This window comes from Gouania willdenowi, chromosome 3 (assembly GCF_900634775.1).
Source record: "Gouania willdenowi chromosome 3, fGouWil2.1, whole genome shotgun sequence".
Lineage (NCBI taxonomy): Eukaryota > Metazoa > Chordata > Actinopteri > Blenniiformes > Gobiesocidae > Gouania > Gouania willdenowi.
The window spans coordinates 21,841,856-21,862,539 of record NC_041046.1 but is presented as its reverse complement, the minus strand read 5'-3'; the positions used below and the strand labels follow the sequence as shown (position 1 = coordinate 21,862,539).

General features: G+C 39.4%; 1 protein-coding gene across 2 annotated transcripts in view; it reads right to left on the bottom strand.

The window, feature by feature from the left end:
- Positions 1-12,971: 12,971 nt before the first annotated feature.
- Positions 12,972-20,684, bottom strand: part of ush2a (Usher syndrome 2A (autosomal recessive, mild)) — a 227,032-nt gene continuing 219,319 nt past the window's right edge. Inside the window, exons 87-94 of one of the 2 annotated variants that reach the window (XM_028473043.1) lie at positions 20,431-20,529; positions 20,187-20,363; positions 19,248-19,331; positions 19,013-19,148; positions 17,900-17,987; positions 16,954-17,022; positions 15,206-15,406; positions 12,972-13,752 (exon numbers count right to left, since the gene is read on the bottom strand). In XM_028473043.1, the coding sequence (XP_028328844.1) occupies positions 13,663-13,752; positions 15,206-15,406; positions 16,954-17,022; positions 17,900-17,987; positions 19,013-19,148; positions 19,248-19,331; positions 20,187-20,363; positions 20,431-20,529 (944 nt within the window). In that variant the 3' untranslated portion in view covers positions 12,972-13,662. Of the gene's footprint in view, positions 13,753-15,205; positions 15,407-16,826; positions 16,896-16,953; positions 17,023-17,899; positions 17,988-19,012; positions 19,149-19,247; positions 19,332-20,186; positions 20,364-20,430; positions 20,530-20,684 lie in introns of both variants that reach the window. The other variant, XM_028473039.1, reaches the window with a different exon arrangement.

The window sequence follows — 20,684 nt, the reverse complement described above, 5'->3', positions numbered from 1 at the left end:
AAAACAATCTATCATCCAAGTTGTTTTTCATCTCTCAAAATATTCGTATTAATGTTTGTGTGTCAGTATACCCCTCAAAACGATAAAATGATCCTCAAGAGAACTGACAGGTAGTGGGAAAATTTGATATGAAACGTATTTTTAAATTGGTTGTAAGTGTAAGCCATAGAATTGTAACATGGTTCCCAAGTTTTGTGTTTAACGAAATTATAATTGACAGTTTTTATAGAATTTCAATGCCACAAACAATTACAAAGAAAATTATCTGAACTCATTAACAATTCAAATACAATTCCCACAGCAACAGATTTATTTCAGTTACAATGACATAATTGTGATTAATTATAAATTACGTAATTACAATTATAATCAGAGGTGTAAGTCATACATAAAATACTGAAGCTCAAGTAAAAAGTAGCTCAATTAAATAGTACTCAAAGTAAAAGTTACTATAGTTACTTTCACCTCCCGCATTTATTTTTTGTAATAAATCTTGCTACGGTTCTCTTGCATACAGTAAACATCTCATGTATAAACAAAAAAAAAAAAGACAAGAAAACTTGCACAATTTGAACTTATAAGTTATTTTCCACAAAGGCATTTATATAAAACGTACAATTATTGAAAAAAAAAACAAATATCACCAATTAATTCAATTAAAAAAATAAAAATAAAATCTTAGGCTAAAATCTCCAGCATTCAATGCTGTTTTGGTGTGGTGCATTATACGTTTCATCTGATTGGTCGACTATGATGTGATGTATTTGATCGTTGTCTGGTCATTTAATTTTTTGTAGTTTCACAATGTCCGTTGATCATTCCATAACAAACAAATACAAATTTACTCAGTAACTGTTGAGTGTAGAAATGTAACAAATTAATTATTTTAAAATGTACTTAAGTTGAATTGAAATGAATAAAGTACAAGTAAAATGAGTGATTTAGAAATATAGTCAAAAAGGTACAAGTACCCATACAAGCAACTCATTTACATTAACGTGAGTACTTGTAATCCATGACTTTCACCTCTGATTATAATTGACCTCAACCCTGGTTGCCACTCAGTTTCAGTTTCAGGCCTTCATTTTTTAGAATCTTTTTAATAGGAATAGTTTTTATTTTGTCTCCACCTCTGAGACATCATGTGCATTTATGAGTCTCGTCAGCGCTAGGATTTCACTAACCTTCCTGTTCAGTCTTTGCGACGGCGTCTGTCGCCATTATGATTTATGAGTTTAATAAAAGCCTGCATGCAGTGTATGTGTGTAGCTCTGGGCCATACTGTCCCTTACAATCAGTCCGTTCACAGCCCCTCCCTCTCCTTGCATGGCTGACAGTAGCTGTGAATGAGGCTGTGAACGTACAAGTGTGTCCTTGTCACATTGGTGTCCTTGAGCGAGGTCACTATTGTTACTGCCAGTTTGTTAATTCCAAACTTGTCTTGATGTCCCTTTGAGGGACGCGGGGCACAAAACTAAATTACTGCTGCATAGTTTTGATGGAGACACGAGCCTGCAGTGTGTTTATGATGTGTGATGAGTGACTGACTGAGTGTGTGGTGGTGGTGGTGACTAAGTCTCTGTGCAGCTGGTGGCACATCTGTAGCACCAGCTCAGCAGAAAACAAGTCCAAAAGTGAAAATTCACCCCAACAACACATTTGTTTTAGTCACAAAACATACAATTGTTATTTAGGTAGACCTGAATATGTGCTGCAAAGTAATCCCACCTTTCCATTTCCCAAGTCAGGGATGGGTAACTTTTATCACAGCGAGGGCCACAAGAATGTGATTGTCTGATCCAAGGGCCACATTATCGACATTTACGTCGACATGTAAGAATAACAAGCAAACAGAGCATTAATACAGGAAAGAACAAAGGGTTTTGTAAGTTTGTCATAATTTTTTGTATTTTTGTTGTCATTTGGTGTTATTCTGTGTTTTTGCTGTCTTGTGCATGTGCAATTTTATTTGCAGTCTGTTTGTGTGTTTTTATGGTATTTTGGTCCTTTTTTGTGGTTGTGTAATTTAGTTGTCATTTTCTCTCTCTCTCTCTCTCTATATATATATATATACACACTGACCAAAAATATAAACGCAACACTTTTGTTTTTGCTCCCGTTTTTTAATGAGTGAGCACTTCTCCTTTGCAGAGATAATCCATCCCACCTCACAGCTGTGTCATATCAAGAGGCTGATTAGACAGCATGATTATTGCAGAGGTGTGCCTTAGGCTGGCCACAATAAAAGGCCACTCTAAAAATGTTCAGTTTAATCACACAGCACAATGCCACAGATGTCAAGTTCTGAGGGAGTGTGTAATTATACACTGACTGCAGGAATGTCCACCAGAGCTGTTACCCGTGAATTGAATGTTCATTTCTCTACCATAAGCCATCTCAAAAGGTGTTTCTCAGAATTTGGCCGTACGTCCAACCGGCCTCACAACCACAGACCACATGTAATCACACCAGCCTAGGACCTCCACATCCAGCATGTTCACCTCTATGAATGTCTGAGACCAGCCACCCAGACAGCTGCTGCAACAATGGGTTTGCATAACCAAATAATTTCTGCACAAACTGTCAGAAACCGTCTGCACGCTCGTCGTCCTCATCGGGGTCTCAACCTGACGGCAGTTCATTGTCGTAACGTGGGCAAATGCTCACATTCGATGGCATCTGGCACGTTGGAGAGGTTTTCTTTCCAGATGGCAATTTCAACTAATAACTCATAGAATGACATCAATGCTGTCCAAGAGCAGCTGGTCGGCTGAGCGTAAATCCTGACAAAGTGTACGGCTGAAGAAGTTCAGTCAGGTAGGATGGACTAAGGCCATTTAGCGACCCTTTGGCAAACAGGGAGCCAGTGAAGGCAGGAGAGATGTTGCAGGTGTTATAGGCTCCTGGCTTCTTTTACCAGTCAAAAACCGGGCAGTGTTTGAACCAGCTGGAGGCAAGCAAGGGCGGACTGGCTGAGCCCAACATAGAGACAGTGACAATAGTCCAGTCGTGTTGTGATAGAAGCATGGATAACAGCCTCCAGTTCTCTCTTACCTAAAACAAGTTTAAGCTTAGCGATACGCCGCAGCTAAAAAAAAGCTCTTGTTTAAAACGGATTTGACCTGCTTATTAAAAGTAAGTCCAGAGTCCACAATGACTCTAAGATTGGTCACAGACTCCTTTAAATATTTGTCCATAGAGTCCAGGCAGAACAAGTCTTTGGAGTTGCTGGGACCAAACAGAACAGCTTCAGTTTTGGATTCATTAAAACAAAAAAAATTAAAAGACATCCATGCCTAAACCTCATTTAAAACAGTTCAAATGGTGCAGGACAGAGCAGGAATCATTCGGTATCAGGGGCATGTAAATCTGACAATCATCAGCATAACATAGAAACAATATGCCATATTTCCTCATTATAGACCCCAGAGGTAGTAGGTACAGGGCAAAAAGAAGGGGACCAAGAATAGACCCTTGAGGAACACCACAAGACAGTTGCACATAAGCAGATGTAAAACAGTCGATTTTTACATTTAAAAGTCCTGTCATGCAAATATGAATAAAACCAGTTAAGAGCTGCCCCATTAATCCCAACCCAATGCTCTAGTCAGGAGAGGAGAATACGATGGTCAGCCGCATCAAAAGCAGCAGTGAGATCTAAAAGCCAAAGGATCACTGTGTTCCCTGAATCAGTTTCCGGGAAGATATCATTCAAAACGTTCAACAGTGCAGTTTCTGTACTATGAAATTGTTTCAAACCTGATTGAAAATCCTCATAAATGTTATTTGCAGAGAGGTAATCATTGATCTGGTTAAAAAAAAAATTCTCTAAAACTTTGGACAAGAATGGGAGCTTAGAGATGGGTCTAAAATTAGAGTAGACTGAGGGATCAAAGCCAGGTTTCTTAATATGTGAATTTACTACAGCATGTTTAAAAGCAACTGAGACAACAACAGAAGTCAGGCTGCTATTCATGATGCAAGAACTAATGGTCCGATCATGGGAAAGATTTCTTTAAAAAGGCGTGGCGGAACATCATCAGTGGGGGAGCCTGAATTATTCATATGATCCACTATTTCCTTTAATTCCTGAAAGGATCTCGGCTCAAGCTGATTAAAGGTAGCTGAGCAGGGGACAAAGATAGAAGGGTCATGGGCAGGAGGTGAAATTAAAGCCCTCATTGACTGAACCTTATTTATGAAAAACTGCAAAAATGTGTTACAGAGCTCAGTGGAGGCATCCAAGCTGATTGGCTGTGGCCCATCAATAAGAGGATTAATTGTTTTAAAAAGACTGTGGGGTTTGTGGCAATTTTTATGATCTGGGAAAAATATCTGTTTTTCTCATTTTTCACTGTACTCTGACAACACTTCCAGCTATCATCCAAAATCTCGAATTAGACCTGCAGCTTGTCCTTCTTCCACTGCTCTCCTGCACTGACGTCTGACAGAGCGGATAACATCATTAAACTAAGGCTGAGGTTTAGATTTTAAACGCTTAATTTTTATCGGTGCTGCAAAGTCTGAAAGTGTGAAAGCAGCTGCTCTGTATCTAAGCACACAGATATCCCAGAGTCGCCAGAGCTCTCAGTGAAGGCAGAAGTAAAAAGTGTTGCGGTGGAGGAGTTAACCACACAGAAGAGCGAGGCTGGAGCTCAAGCTTTAGGTTTATGATCCGATAAAATCACATCACCCACATTCAAATTTAAAATAGACAGATCATTACACAAGACCAAATCCAGAGTATGACTCAGCTGGTGTGTGGGACCCACTACACATTGCACCAAGTTAAAAGAACGGATGAGATCCACAAAGTCACAAGCCAACAGCTTGTCTGGAACAACACACATGAATGTTGAAATCCCCAACAATTACAAAACGATCATACTTTGGCATCAGTACAGCCAGCCAGTCTGAAAAGTCATTTATAAAATCCGTGTTATATTTCGGTGGTTGGTAAATCACCGCACACAGTACCGACTGGGATCGGCCCAGCTCAAACAGAAGCAGTTCAAAGCTGGACAGAGGAGATGACACTGAGAGCTGTTTACAAACAAAGCTCTTCTTAAAAAAATAGTCAGTAGACCTCCTTCTCTACCAGACATTCTCGGACTATTAAAAAATAAACAGTCAGTGGGCAACAGATCCGAGAAAGCAGTGGACTCACCAACGCGTATCCAGGTCTCAGTTATGAAGAGGAAATCCAATCGATCGCGAAGAATACCCACAACAACCATGAGGAGAACATGCAAACTCCAGGGCTTGAACCCATGACCTTGCTGTGAGGCCAACATTCTAACCACTACATTAACTCCAATTAAATTCAGTACATCTGCATGTCTGCTATATATTGTCACCACCATTGTCAAGTGTCAAGGACTTGAACCCAGGACCTTCTTGCTGTGAGGCAGACATGTTAACCACTACATTATCTCTAATTAAACCCACCCCCAACCCTCACAACCACATTGGTATTTCTTTTCTAGATTATCACCAACTCGGGTTGCTCCAGGCTAACAAAAACCATCCCATCTGAGCTGGGAAATTAATTGATCCATTTGTTCACACACTAGTTCTTTCAACGTCTTTAAACCCTTTTATTGATACACACAGCCCTAGTCAAGGCAGGTTAGACTCCCAGTTAGGATCATGGAAAATAACATCTGCTGCGTCTCAGTATCTAGTTTACACTTTTTTTTAGACCTGGCCCCTGGGTTTGATGGGTTCATGAGGGATACAGTACTCAGCCATGTTGGGAAGTCCAGAAATCACACAGCATCTCACAAAATCACTGGTCCATGCCAGAAAATACCACAGACCAAGAATTTGTAGTGTAGTTATAGCACTTGACAATTCTTTCTTCTCTCCAACACGAGACAACAAAGTTCCGCTTGTTCATCACTGCAATGCGCTGCAATCCACTGTGACTGTGGACCATTTTAGGGACATCGTGCCAGGTGTTGGTCAGTGGGTCGTAAGCCTCAGCAGATCTCAGCTCTCTGGAGGCACTGATGCTGCCAACTGCAACAATGTGGCCCATACATGCAAAGACCCCAAGTCCATGCCGAGGCGTTCCCATGGGAGTGATCAGTGTCCACTGGTTGGAGTCTGGGTTGTTATACTCAGCAGTATTCTGTACTCTATAGTTATACTGGTCTCTATAGAAATTCCATCCTCCACATACAGTATGTAAATCTTGTTCAGTGTGGTGCAGCTGGCGTAGGTCCTCTCTCCATTCATTGATGCAATGGACGTCCACTGGTTGATGTTGGGCTGGTAGCGTTCAACAGTTCTGAGTGAAGTATCATTATACTCACTCTAGCCTCCCATAGCATAAATGCATCCTTTAGCATGGTAACACTCATAAAGACCCATGCCTTCTGCATTGGTGACATCTCCTGCCAAGTGTGTGTGACTAGGTTAAACCTACACACTTTGTTAAAGGGGACAAACCAACATAAACCACCACCACCACCCACAATGTAGAGGCATCTACCAAGGAAGAAAATGCTGTCTAAGTGTAAGTGAGTCATGGGATCTTCTAGACTGTGATGTGTGTGAACTGTGATCCAGCTGTTAGTGCTGTAGTCAAAGGCCTCTATGGTCTTAGAATGAAATCTAACCATCAGTAAGACAGCGTTTGGCAAGCGAGTGCAAAACAAGGTGTTGTTGATTCCAGGTTCAGAGCAGAGTAACAAAGGTTTAGACATGACTTGAAGGGTATTAAAGACCAAGAGGTGGGACACAGGGTTTTTTTTTTTACCACATCATTGTTAAGCACATTGTCTGTGATGTAACTTTTGTCCATCAGCCCCAGTCATACCTTTGGTAACAGAGTAGCAATGGCTCTCTGTCGTTCCTCCGGCGTGTGGTTTAAACACCTTAAAACACTTTGATAAACTGTGCTCTCCAGGGTCACAGTAAGGTAATCCTGACTAAGGATATCAGTCACCTCCTGCACCGCAAGCTGCAAAAATTCTTCACAGAGTGAAACCTCCTCAAAATTATCACAGATGAAATGAAATAGGGAATATAACAGGCATTTAGATATTGCTACCAAGTTCCTCGCCATGTCTCGTTTGCCCTTTTACATCCCTTGTGGAGCCCAGAGAACCTGCCCACATGGGTTTTACCATGTGGGGACTATATTTCTAAAGCAATATGGTTCCCAGATAATGTTACCAAGTTCATTCCCATCACCACTCTGCCCACTTATATCTCCCATGAAGCCCATGGAGTCTACCCACATGGGCTTTCCATTTGGAACCCATGTTACAAAAGAAACATGGGTCCCAGATAGTGTTACCAAATCAGTCACTATTTCCAGTTTGTCCTTTTACATCCCTTTGGAGTCAGGGAGTCTTCCCACATGGGTTTACCATTTAAGACTCATTTTTACAAAAGAAACATGGGTCCCAGTTATTGATACATTCTTCCACATGTTGAGTTTGCCTGCTTACATACCTTATGGGGCATATAGAGTCTTCCCACATGGGCTTTCTGTGTGGGGCCCATTTTGCTAAAGCAACAGATATTGATACCAAGTTCCTCCCCATTCATACGCTGTCTACTTACATCCCTCATGAAGCCTACAAAGTCCACCCACATGGGAAGGACCCAAGTTACTGAAACCACTTGGGGACCACACAACTTCTCCAGGTCAATCCCATTCCTACTTAGCCCACTCTTATCCCATATGAGACCAGTACAATCTGGCCATATAGGTTTCCTCTGTGAGACCTTTTTCACTGAAACCTCATGGGCCTGAAATACAGTTATCCAGCGCTAACCCATGCCCATTCTGCCAACCTATTTCCCTTACTGGGCATATACAGTTGGTTCACATGGACTTCCTATGTGGGACCTATACAGTATATGGTAACCTGTAAGGTACTGACATAACTCGCTTACTTCTATCTTATACACACTTTTCCCACACATGCCCCTTATGGGACACATATTGTAAGCCAACATGTGGGGCCTATATATTGTAACCTGTATAGTAGACACATAACTCCCCTACTTCTATCCTATACACACTTTTCCCACATATGTCCCTTATGGGACACATATGGTAAGCCCACATGAGCTTCCTTAATAGGACTAAAACCAGGTGGGACCCACACAATTTGTCCAGTTCCAGCCCAGACCCACTTGGTACCCATGCCGCCCAAATGTAACCCATTTGGGGCCTATATGTACAAGTTGGCTGGGATTGTCCAAACTGTAAACACAAACCTGTTGTGTGCCTCCAGAACAGTAGGGACAGTATTAGACAGGCTCAGCTGCTGCACTGCATTTATACAGTGGAGGGCGCCACCTTTCCCCCATGGAAATAAATGTGGATTTTCAAGATAGCGCCTTTGACTGGCAGTGCCAGGGTTCATCTACTGCTGTGTAGATTTTTATTGGTCATTGTTCCAGCATATGTGATCATTTCAGCCCGATTAACAAATGGATGTTATTTGGCTTTACGGACTTATGATCGGGACTCTGTTTAGCATCAAGGAGTCCTTTTTATCATTGATCTGAACTCATCTGAATACTTGCTGCTATTTCGGGATCTGGGCAAGGTCAGCAGGAGATCCAGGAAAAGAAGCTCACGGTCCAGAGTCCAGATCAGGCGAAGGCATACTGCAATGCGCTTGGGCTCTGCCATCCTCGTCCGCCGGGAACGCGCTCGGTACCTGTGCCGGATTCCTCTCCTTGAAGTGTGCGACAACGTGTCCATGCTGCCACCTGCTCGGACAACAACGAGTGCCCTGGGCCCTTCACAGCGCTGGAGTTGTGGTCACGGGCTTTTGTTGCCATCGTTCACTTCCATGTTTACACCGGCTCTTCCCGCAAGGCCCAGCTGGAGCCCACGTGGCCACAGGACATGCCTTCAACCAATCCCAATGTGCACCATGGACACTGCCTCCATGACATCATCCACAATTCAGGTTGGTTTGTTGAATGTTCATTCAATTGCGAATAAATCTTTTTCTTTGAATGACCTTTTCTCAAGAGAAAAGCTGGATATTATGTGCCTTACGGAGACATGGCAGAGAGGAAGAGTTCATTCATTGAAATTAACTCTGCCCAGCTGGCTGCTCTGCTGTCAGGAAGCCCCGCCCCAGCCGCCATGGTGGTGGTCTTGCTGTTGTCCACAGGGACTACTACACATGCAAAGTGATCCAGTCCCAATAATTCACTTCTTAAGAATAGCACATGGTCAAGGTGGGTTTTTCAACTCCTTTCTACTGCATGTTGATCTACCATTCTCCTGGCCCTGCTGCTGTCTTCTTAAAGGATTTAAGTGACTTTTTTTAATCTTCTATTATAAAGTTTTAATCCTTGGGGATTTTAACCTTCATGTTGACGACAGCTCATTTGGCTCTGCAATGGAAATTCTAACATTGACTGAAGCTTTTAATGTTCAGCAACAAGTTCCTGAGCCCACTCACCAAAAGGACATTTTAGACTTAGTTTTACGCTTGGCCTTGACATTATAAACATGTCTGTAAATGATGTCCATATGAGTGATCATAGTCTTGTTTTGTGTGATCTGTACTTTAGCCCAAGCCTTCTGAAGTCAGGTCTCAGAGGCGTGTTATCACTGCTAATACTGCAGATAGATTTTCTGACATCTTCTTATTCATGAATTGCCTCGTGGACGATTTCATTCACTGTTTTAACAATCATTGAGTAACAATTTTGGATCGGGTGGCTCCTGTTAAATCCAACTTATTTACATAACAATTTGATATGTTGTTAAAGAGTATGTAAAAGCTTAAAGGTAACAGTACAAGACATATGGTGAGATTGTTGTAGATTTTAAGTCAAGTTAAGTTGAAAGTTAAATTGTGTTTTTTATTATGTGAAAAATGTTTTTCTGCACAAAGCTGATATTAGGAGTTTCTCAGAGAAACTCGATGTCCCGCCCTCAACAGCTCCACTTTCTCCCAATGCCTCTGCCAATCTACTAGAAGCCACACCCCTACGTTTGTGCATGTGCATCGCAGAAAATAAGGTTGAATTGAGTCACATTGATATAGGTCTATGGGTCCCTCCACCTTTGAAAAGCAGCTCCGAGATAAATTGCTGCTCAGAGTGATACCTGTTTGCTGTTGTGAGGCACGGCATTGTTTCCGTGCACAGTTTACGCACTCGCATTCACTTTGATTGACAGTCTCCCTGACAGGAAGTCGAAGCCTATTGGCTGGGCGATCACAGCGCTCTTTTCCATTTATATAGGGGTCTATAGGACGAAGGTGGGTCTTATATACAGTACATTGACGTACTGTATATGAATACGTGGACCATAGTAGAAGACTTGTTAGGTATTTTTTCCACATTTCAAAAGAATGATACATAAACATAGATTTCTCAGAAACTCCGGATATCAGCTTTAATGTCAAATGATGACATTGGTAATAGAGCATATTAATGCAAGTAAATAAATCATAAGGAAAAAATGTACATAATAAAGATGATTGTGTTTGTGACAACGAAATGGCTGACATCCCGTCTCTGTCTCTCTTCTTTATGACGGCTTAACAGTCATACAGTGTTGTCTGGGATCACAGGTGGAAATAAACAAAAATTATGAACTGTATACACGGTCTTCACTCTGGGACCTGTAACATATGACTTGTGTAAGAAATCAACATATTTTGTAAGTTGAACATTATGTAACATAACAAATTATTTACCTGAATTGAAATTACTTTTCTTTGTTTTAGCATGAGATAACAGATATGATTCAGGGTAAAATATTAAATCATTTGTCATGTTGAGACTCATTTGAGAGCTTGCAGTACTCTCATGTTTCTTTTTACTGAAACACTAGAAAATAGAACTGTAAGATAATCTGAGAACTCAAATAGTGAGCAGTGAGAGACAGAACCATGTATATTTCTCACAGAGACATAACTGAGATAGAGCGTCCAAGCAAGGATATCAAATTGAGACATATTTGAAAGCGGCAAAATATGTCTAATTTTTCTCTCATTTGGGATCAGGAAAAAGAGACCGCTCTGAGAGAATTCAGAGAACGTGCACAGTGTTCACTGTTAAACTTATTTCTCAGGAGTGACAATCGAGAAGAATGAAACCACTTTGGTCTCAATTTGTGCTCATTTATATCTAGGAAATGTCAATGTGATATAAAGGAGATCTCATCTCCAATTTTGCTTGTTCAGAGTTTTTTGTATAATTTACTGTAATTTTCTATGTTTTTGTAGTTTTTTGTTCACACATTGTAGTAATTTCTGTGTATTTTTTGTTTTCTTCGTTTATTTTGTTGTTTTGTGTATTTTGCTGTATTTTTTGAGTCATTTTATATATATTTTGAGTCATTTTGTGCATTTACTTTAGGGGCCACATGTGGCCCCCTGGTTGCCGGGTGTCCATGTCTGATCCAAGCATTACTTTTGTGTCTCTCTAATGTTAAATTAGGAGTAAAGTAATCTTTTAGATCCGTCATGATCAGGAACCAAAGCCACTTCAGCTTTAGCACAGGATGACATGAGGACAGCTCAATCCATTTGTAACAGGATCTAAATACAGGAACAAGAACAAGAAAAGTCATGTCTTTATACCTATTTTAATAATTACCCAGTTAACACAAATATTAAGCAGTGAAACATCTATAAATAACATTTTTTTATACAACAACCATTATTAATACTGCCAGTGTAAAAAAAAAGATTTTGCATTAACACAGAAGGCTTTGGGACGGTGCAGAAATACATTAAAAAGCATTGGTGTTACAAAGTAAACGTTGTCTCACAGAAAAATACTGACTCCTAGAAACAAATCTACAGCAGCTCTATCCTTCTGAAAAATACTTTAAACAGCTAATGGTGTTTTTTTGTCAATAAGATAAAAATTGCTTCAAACAACCACAAGCAAACAACACCAGTCCAGACTTGATGGAGTCCAGTTCTTAAGTTAAGACACTGTGTGTTCACTACAGCTGAACAGCAGCTCATCTCCTTTACGTACGTAAACACTGTGCGACCACAAGTGGTGCATTAAGACAAAAATCTCAAATGGACTTTTAAGAAGCATTATTTAAAAATAAAAAACATCCATGTTTAATGCAATAAAATCAAAGCTGCTGATTTTTATCTTCTTTTTTTAACAGTTTTATAAAAACTAATGGAGAGGTGTTGTTATTACAGCACTATTGACAGGATCTAATATTGGTTAAACCTGTGGGAATTGATTACATATAATAACAAAAGCAGTAACAATTGGCAAACAGAGAGAGAGAGCAAGCATAGCACAGCAGGTTTTTCAAAGGCTGGTCTGTATCGTCATTGAAAAGCTTCAGTTGTGCTTCTTTAGGCGCACCAAGTTTATTTTCTTCAACAGCGTCCAATATGATGCTTTTCTAATCAAGTCTTTTTATACAAGAGTTAGTTCCAACCAACTCATTTGATTGGACAACAGAGATTCCAAATGTGCTGATTTAGGCTGCGTCTTAATACCCATACTTGCGCCCATCAGTTGAGCGCTCCCGCTGAAGGGTGCAAGTGCATCCCAATCATACGGAGTGTGCTTTAGCTCCGCCCACTATGTGCCTTTAATAGACACCTGTGCGAAGTGTGCATGCAAGTGGACTTTGATTTAGGTAATTACCCATAAGTCCTTTAGTTGTGGGTCATTCCAAACTCACAATGAACCCCGTTGGCAGCAAAAATGCAAAAAATGATTCAATTTCTGTAGTATGTATTATATTAAAATACATTGCCAGTGCAGCTGCTAACAACGCCATTTTGCCACCACGATTGATGACGTAACCGCATACTGTCCCAATTCTACCTTTTCAGCAGACTTGTTCCCTTAAAGGGGCGGTACTATGGAGAAAAAAAAAAATCACTTTACATACAGACACGCCTACTCATGAATATGCATAAGTAGGCCCAAAAACAGCCCGTTTTTAGAACAGCTCAGAAAGTCACTTTTCAGAGGCTAAACAGGCGAGTTTGGGAAAATAAACCTCAAATACTATGTTGTTGGGGTTCTTAGAACAAATGGAAATGGGTGAAAAATAGCATAATACCGCACCTTTAAATACTTTACATCCGAAGTGCTCTTAAACCAAGTGCGCCCTTTGTGGAAGACCGTAGGGGGTAGTGTGGGTATTGAGGCGCAGCCATAGAGTAACAACAGCATTGAGACTTACGGATCATGTTACTCCACTATACAGCTGATCTAAATACCGTAAATTACCATTACATCTAGTGCTACACACTGCAGTACACTGTGTGCTCTCCACTTGTGGAACTATTTTTGTTTGGCGGAGCCAAATTATTAAATAAACAAACAAATAATCTCTTGTCACTCATTAATGTTAACTAATAAAATGTGCTTGTAGAACTGTTGTATAAAATCAATATCACACTTGAGGTTGTGCTGTTGTACTGAAATAGGCCTCGTGCCTATGACCGAATCACAACAACACTTCATCTCGTGTGATATTGCTTAAATAGCATATACAGTAGCTAATCATAATTCATAGCATGTGTTAAGTTTGTTTATCTTTTGTAAATTATTTCAATTACAAATCACATTTTAACCATTGCATGGGGTTTTTCAGGCCCTGCCTGACATCAGCTCACTGCTGTCAGTCTGAAAGGTGACAATGATGACGGACACAAAGGGGATCTGGCTTTAAAGGTGAGTGTCTGTGAACATGGCGTGCTCCTTTTTCATTGAACCCAAGGCCTTGATGGTGTCCTCAAATTCTTCGTCTTCCACGTACTGAAAGAAACACACGTTCCACTTTAAGGTCACATGACATTAGTCACAGCCACTCCAAGCAACGTTTTCAAAGCAGACTGTGTCAGTGATGCTTGTTACAGCCTGATGCTCGTTTTATTTTTATTCATTATATAAAGTTAAGCGATAAGTTGAACCTTTATCAGCTCATTAATAAATACATTTGTCTCCTGTTTTTCCTTGGTTTTTTGCATATAAAAAAGACTATATAGCACTGTAAATATTTTTCAACAGTTTGTGTTTTATTAATAGTGTTAAATGTGCATTGTTTGCTAAGGGCTCTATTCTCCCATGCGCATAAGTCCAAAAAGCCGTGCAGTGGTGCGGTTTTTGGCTGCACGCTATTCTCCCCCTGTACTTAATTCAGTCGCTGCGCGCCTTCATCCCAGTTATGCACTGTGGGTGGAGCTGCTCTGAAATGTGGGTGTTCCCATTCAAATCTGGCTTTACGCGCATTCTCCGGTGTGCGCAAGTCCTTTTCCTCTTACGCGCTCCTAACCCTGGAATAAGTGCAGCGCCCCGATAAGGTGAAATATTATATTGCACCAGAAATATGGACTTACATTTGAAGCCACACGGACGCGTGCGTCGCGCAGCAGCACCTGTGATCACTCAGCTGCTGCTGCGCGATTAATGAAAACTCCAACAGATGCAGACTTCTGTCCACATTGGACACAGTGGTTCAACTATTTTCACACTATGTCCAACGTAAAGTCACAGTTTGATCCACTACAGAGTGAAACAAGCTGTCATATGCAGATGAGGATGGACCACAAACTGTCCCCACACATTTTAATGAGGCTCAGCTCAGGTCACTGTAAACTGTTGTTAAATCTGCCTATTATGGAAGCCAATAGTTCTGTTTCACTGCAAACATCCCTCTGTATTAAAGCAGGACGCTCTGCGGCCGCTTTATTTCCTCAAATCTCCAGCGCATCTAACTCGGTCATGTTTTACAGCGACGATGATGATGATCAAGGAGAGAGATTTTAATTGTGACTAGAACAGAAGAATGAGGCCGATCCTCAGTCACACTGCAATAATCTCATCGATGATCTGATCAAATCAACCTGTTATATTGTATATCAATGTATATCAATGAAAGCGTTTCAAATTAAAAGTGAAGTTTATAATTGTCCCGGATTTCAATGATATTTACAAGCATTTAGGAAAACTCCATGTTCCATGATTTCTAGACAGCCCAAAAAAATGACATCACCCCCTCCTTTCCTTCAGCCCGCCTTCATTCACAGACTACACGGTTTTGCTCTACTTTCGCGCGTTGGGCGTGTCAGGAGCCTGGACCGGAGAATATGCGTAGGAGAGAAGCGCGTAACTGCAGGCGTGCAAAAAAGCGCTCAAGTCCAGACGGGAGAATAGAGCCATAAAAGAATGAGGACAATGACTAAAAATACGCTACATCTCATATTCTCACCAGTCCTGAATCATGTCCCAGTGGGTTGTCCCAGCTTCCTTCCTCCATCATCAAGGACTTCCTGTCAATCAGCTGGCTGACGCTGCGGTGCAGTGGATTCTGGGAGTAGGCCCGACTCACGTCCATCTGGTTGGGAGCCCGTAGAACAGAAATGGGGTTGAACTGTGAGGAGCGTCCCGCCACCTTGGTGTCTGCCAGACTCTGAAACACAGAAACAAAGTATTCAGATATTCAGTTTGGACTCCACTTAAGAGTATTACAATGAACAAGTAAACATGTCAACGTGATGAAAAAAGACCATGAAAGAAAAACCAATTAAAGACTTCTCATAAGCATTACATGACCAACATCTTGTCTTTAAGCTCGTCTTTAACAACAGAAACCAAAGCAAAAATAAATGTATCTTAAACTGTTGCATTTTTATAAAAACACAAAAAACATTCCTCTTAGTATCCAAAATTTCAACAATTTCATCCATTCTTATCAAATGACCACTTGTGCTGTATTACCAAAAATGATCAACAGAGGGTGCTACTTTAAAGGTTTATATTCATGTATCACAGCAGATAACTGGCTCTGGAAAATATCGTTTAAAATTAGTGATGTTGTGCATGAACACAAAGTAATATAATATTTAATTATTCTGTATCATTTAATAATAGAATTAAGATAACACTTTATATTCAGGGGCATGTAATACGCATTAATAAGCAGTAATTAAACATAAATAAGCCTCCTAATAAGGCCTTATCAAATTCCTATTAATAATGAGGTTAAAAAAATAATTAATACATTTATTTATCGATACAACACACTGAAGCTGCTTGTAATGAGCAGTAATATGTTAATTAACTTATTAATACGTCCTTAATCAATAATTATTAATAATAAGGATGTATAAGTTAATAAAAAGATTCATTCATATATTTATTATTGATATTCAAGCAATAATGAAACGTTAATAAGCCTCTTAATAAGGACTTATTAAAGGATGTAATTACTTATCAACATTATTGAAATGTCTCTCAACTATAATACGTAGGTAATGATAATAAGGCCTTATGACAGCTAATAAATCCTTTTATTATACACTTATTGATGACTAAAAATGCTGCTTGTAGCTACTGGATCTTTTAAAGAAGCACTTTGTTAACATACAGCTTTAATAAGGTTAAACATAATTCATTAAGGCCTTATTACGTATTATGTATCTTAGTACAAAGTGTGATGCATTCGTTTGTGGCTGACATATAATTCTACCTTTGGTACAGCTGTGACACTAGTCATTTTCCCCTTTTGTAAAACAGAATTTTCTTCAATGTAAAAGTGAAGAACTTCTTATTATTAATTATATATCTTAGTCATATTAATTAATATTTCTTTATTTTATTGGATCCATTTGTAACACAAAAAGTTTAATTTAGAAAGAATGGAGTGGATGTGATCAGCAGCGTACAACACGTCTTACCTTCACAAAACATGATGGCAGCCATTAGTGTATGTGGAAATGTAGGACACACACACACACACACACACAAACACACAAACAAAGCATGCATACACACAGAAAGCTGACATGCAGGGAACAGCAACCCACAAATAGACACAGTCAGTCTCATACCTCTGCGTACACAGTGTAGCTTTTAAGAATAACGTTGCTGATGTCAACACAGGCTGCTACAGTGTCAAACTGCAGGGGAGGAACAGCAAAACACACATTTAACGTTGTGACAGGACAAAAGTCTTACTGTGGGGCGATCACGCAGCAGCACAGAGGAGCCCATGTGATGTTTAGAGCACAGTTCAGGATAAGGACTCTGAGAGGAGTGAAGGGACACAGTCACAGAGGACGTGAACAAGAGCAAACACAGAGAGTTGGTGATGAAGAGCATGAATGAGCAGACATGAAACTCTTCTTAATGAACTGCATGGATGATACATTTGGGGAAAATTATGTCTTCACTTTCCTACATAGTAGGAATTCATCAGAAAGCCATAGGGAACTGATTGTAAAGTAGTGCATGCTAAAATAAACAGCAACTTTTTGCAACATTTGGCAACAAAACACGTTTCAAATGACCAGATTTACAGCAATATTGGTGATATTTTCTTCTCGTAAAAATATTTATTTATTTGATTGGGACAGTGCATGTTAATGTACATACATGAATAAAAATACTGTAGCCAGTGGCTAATTTCTATCCGTTGTCCTGAAATATAATGTCAATATTTAAATCTAAATGTTATATCTAAATCTAAATGTTATATCTAAATCTAAATGTTATATCTAAATCTAAATGTTATATCTAAATCTAAATGTTAAATGTTAAATCTAAATGTCACGGGTGAAACTAAATATTTAGCTAATATGCAAGCTCAACAAAAGTACCAAAATAAAAGCTCAATTATGTGAACAAGCGCTATCTGTTACGGTAAGTGAACTTGGTTGGAGTTTGAAACAACTTGGGCGTTGGTAAATGTCCATTTAGATTTAACATTGACATTATATTTTTATTAGAAAAAAAAATATCACAAATATTGCTGTAAATCTGGTCAAAAGTAATGAAAACATTTTTTTTTTTAAACGTAGTTTTTTGCTAAATGTTGCAAAAATTTTCTGTTTATTTTAGCATGCACCACTTTACAATGGGCGCCCCATAGAAAGCAGCTTTAGGATGAATGCACTAGTCTCACCATGTAAGCGTCTTCACCAGGCTTTCTGCTCTTCCGTAGTGTGACCAGCGGAGGGCGCTCTCTGGCTGATGGATTCTTCCTCAAGGCTCTGTGGAACACAACAAAAATAAGTGTTTTTTTTTTTTTTTTTTACATTCTCAGATTTCTCAAGGACATTCTGTGTTTTGTGAGACGATGAATGAGATGCAACGTTTAGACGATTAAACGTTATTGCTCCGTCTGACTCGTCCTCTGCGTCCTCTCTCTCTCTGTGTGTCTCATCATGTCGTGGGCCTCTCTTCAGAATTCCTAACTCTTTTCAACTCTGTACCTCACAGTTTATCATCACAGCATTAACACAGTTTCAGCTCACCTGTACACAGTAAAGCTCTGGTTTATGTCAATTTTAGTCTGCTGCTTTCCCTTTTGGTGCTACTGTATATAGCACTTTTCACAGTCCCGTACCCTTTTCGGCATTTAACCTAAAGCCATGTAACCCTACTCCGGTACAGTTAAAAAATATAATAAGGTAATGCAGTGTTTTTCAACGATGAGATCGTGACCCTATGTGCATTCGCCTGGATTTCAAACAGGGTCCGCTGAAAAGTCTAATTTCTAACAATAAAAAAATAAAAATACTGATTAAAAATGTATTTATAAAATGTTTTAATTAGTATTTTTGTTCAAATCATAACACCACACACAAAATCATAAACAACTATAAATCTAGTTTAAATAAAATGCAGTATAAAAACATCTGAGCTGGCACATCACTTTGTGCACTAATCCTGGCTCTTGGTGTCACGACCCAAAAAAGTTGGGAACCACTGATGTAATGTCACACGCAATGTAGCCCTACAGTGACATTTACTTAGCTTGTTGAAAAACAATATATGATAATGAATAAAATAAAAGAATAATAATCTGTAACCATGGGCAGTTGGCTAATGTTTAATTTTTGGCAATGCATGGAGGCTCCTGACATTTACGGTAGTTGATTTATATTCTAGTTTTCAATTTTTAATTTTTCTTATTTATGTTTCACCTTGACAATTTGCGTACCCCTGGGGGTACCCGTACCCCACTTTGGGAATCTGGGTTATATGGGATATACTGCATGTAACACTAGGTTACCTTCTCAGCACTAAGCCCAGCAGGAGTCCCAGTAGAAACAGACCCAGTAGGACTAACAGCAGGATGAACCACAGCTCAGAGTAAACTGCAGAGGCCGACACGCTCACACCTTGTTTACCTCCATCCTCAGGAGGGACTGCATGGAGACAGAACAACACGTTCAAACAAATATTCACAATATAAACATAAAATGTATTTCACTCATTTATAGATTCAATAAGAGAGAAATCGTCACCGATGCCGGTGGCTGGACTGTATCTGACAGTGGGAGTACTGGCACTGCCACTGTCTGTGGTGCAGGTCACCTGAAAGGAAAGGGCTAGGAGAGGAAATATCATAATTAGTTTATGACAATCTAGATTTCAGTTACATGCTTTATTTATATAAGGATTCATTTGTATATTTATAAAACCCTCAAATTATTAATAGAACTTAAAACAGACACGACCAGTCAAAGGCGTGGACATAGAGGAAGGTGTGTCCAAACTTTACATATATTTTATTGTGGATTCTAAAAAGAGGTTTACAATAAATGTGTAAGAAAAAAATCAATTTGGTGATATATCGTGATATCTCACCACGCGATTATCGTATCGATCCAAAAAATGTCAAAAAAATGAATTTTTCGAAATCATATTTCTTAACGAAAAATCTATTTAATTGCACTAACATATGTGAAACACGTAAATGCCCACAGCGGAACAAATCAGACCTTGTTAAAGTACTTCACTAGCTTCTAAATTGATTTTTTTAATAAAACATACTGGGCACTTTTATAGATGTATGTGGTTACTTTTTAAAAATAATTTAACAGAATCAGAAACTGTTGTAGAAGCAGAAGTTAAACTTTTTTGAAAAATGTAATTTGACAGTTTGATAAACATACCACTTGAATTACAGTTAGTTATTATTTACTTCTTCTCACAAGTAAAAAAAAATTTGTAATTATAAATATTGTGATGTATATCGTATCGTTGTGTATCGACAGATTCCTGGAAATGCACACTCCTAGTTTACAACAGGCTGTTAAAAACTTCAGGCTCTTAAAATTTATGGTTATTGTTGTCCAGTCTAATTCCATAACACTCCTATATCTACAAAGCTAAGCAGGCCCTAACATTAATTGTTTATTAGAACCATTTTAAGCAATGTTCCACAGGCATGTTTCATGTACTTTTCTGAGACGTGCGTGGAATCTGAAGGTAGCTGTAGAAGCCTGCGTAGACCCTCAGCTGGCTCTCTGTTACGCTGTATTCTCTCAGGTAGCTGTTGAGGGAGAAGGAGTTTGTCCAGTCCAGCCATATCACTGTCAGGTTGCTTCCCACTGAGAATGGGGACACATACTGGGGGGCTGCAACACAAAAACAGTCTGTGTTTCTATGCTCTTTATGACGGATTCAGCGTGAGTAGATAAATACCTTCGCTAAGTGTACCAACAGTTGTCCAGTTAGAGGCGGTGCTGCCCATATTATTGAAGCAGACAGCTCTCAGCTCATAAATGGCGTACGGCTGCAGACCTGCAATTAAGTTGTGTTTAAAAAAACAATCAATATTGGGTATATGATAAAACTCAAACAAAATAATCAAAAAGTTAACTGTTTCTACCTTTTCTGAATCAAATATTTCATTGTGTTTATGCAGTGTAAACCTGAGCCTGTGTGTATTTGACACA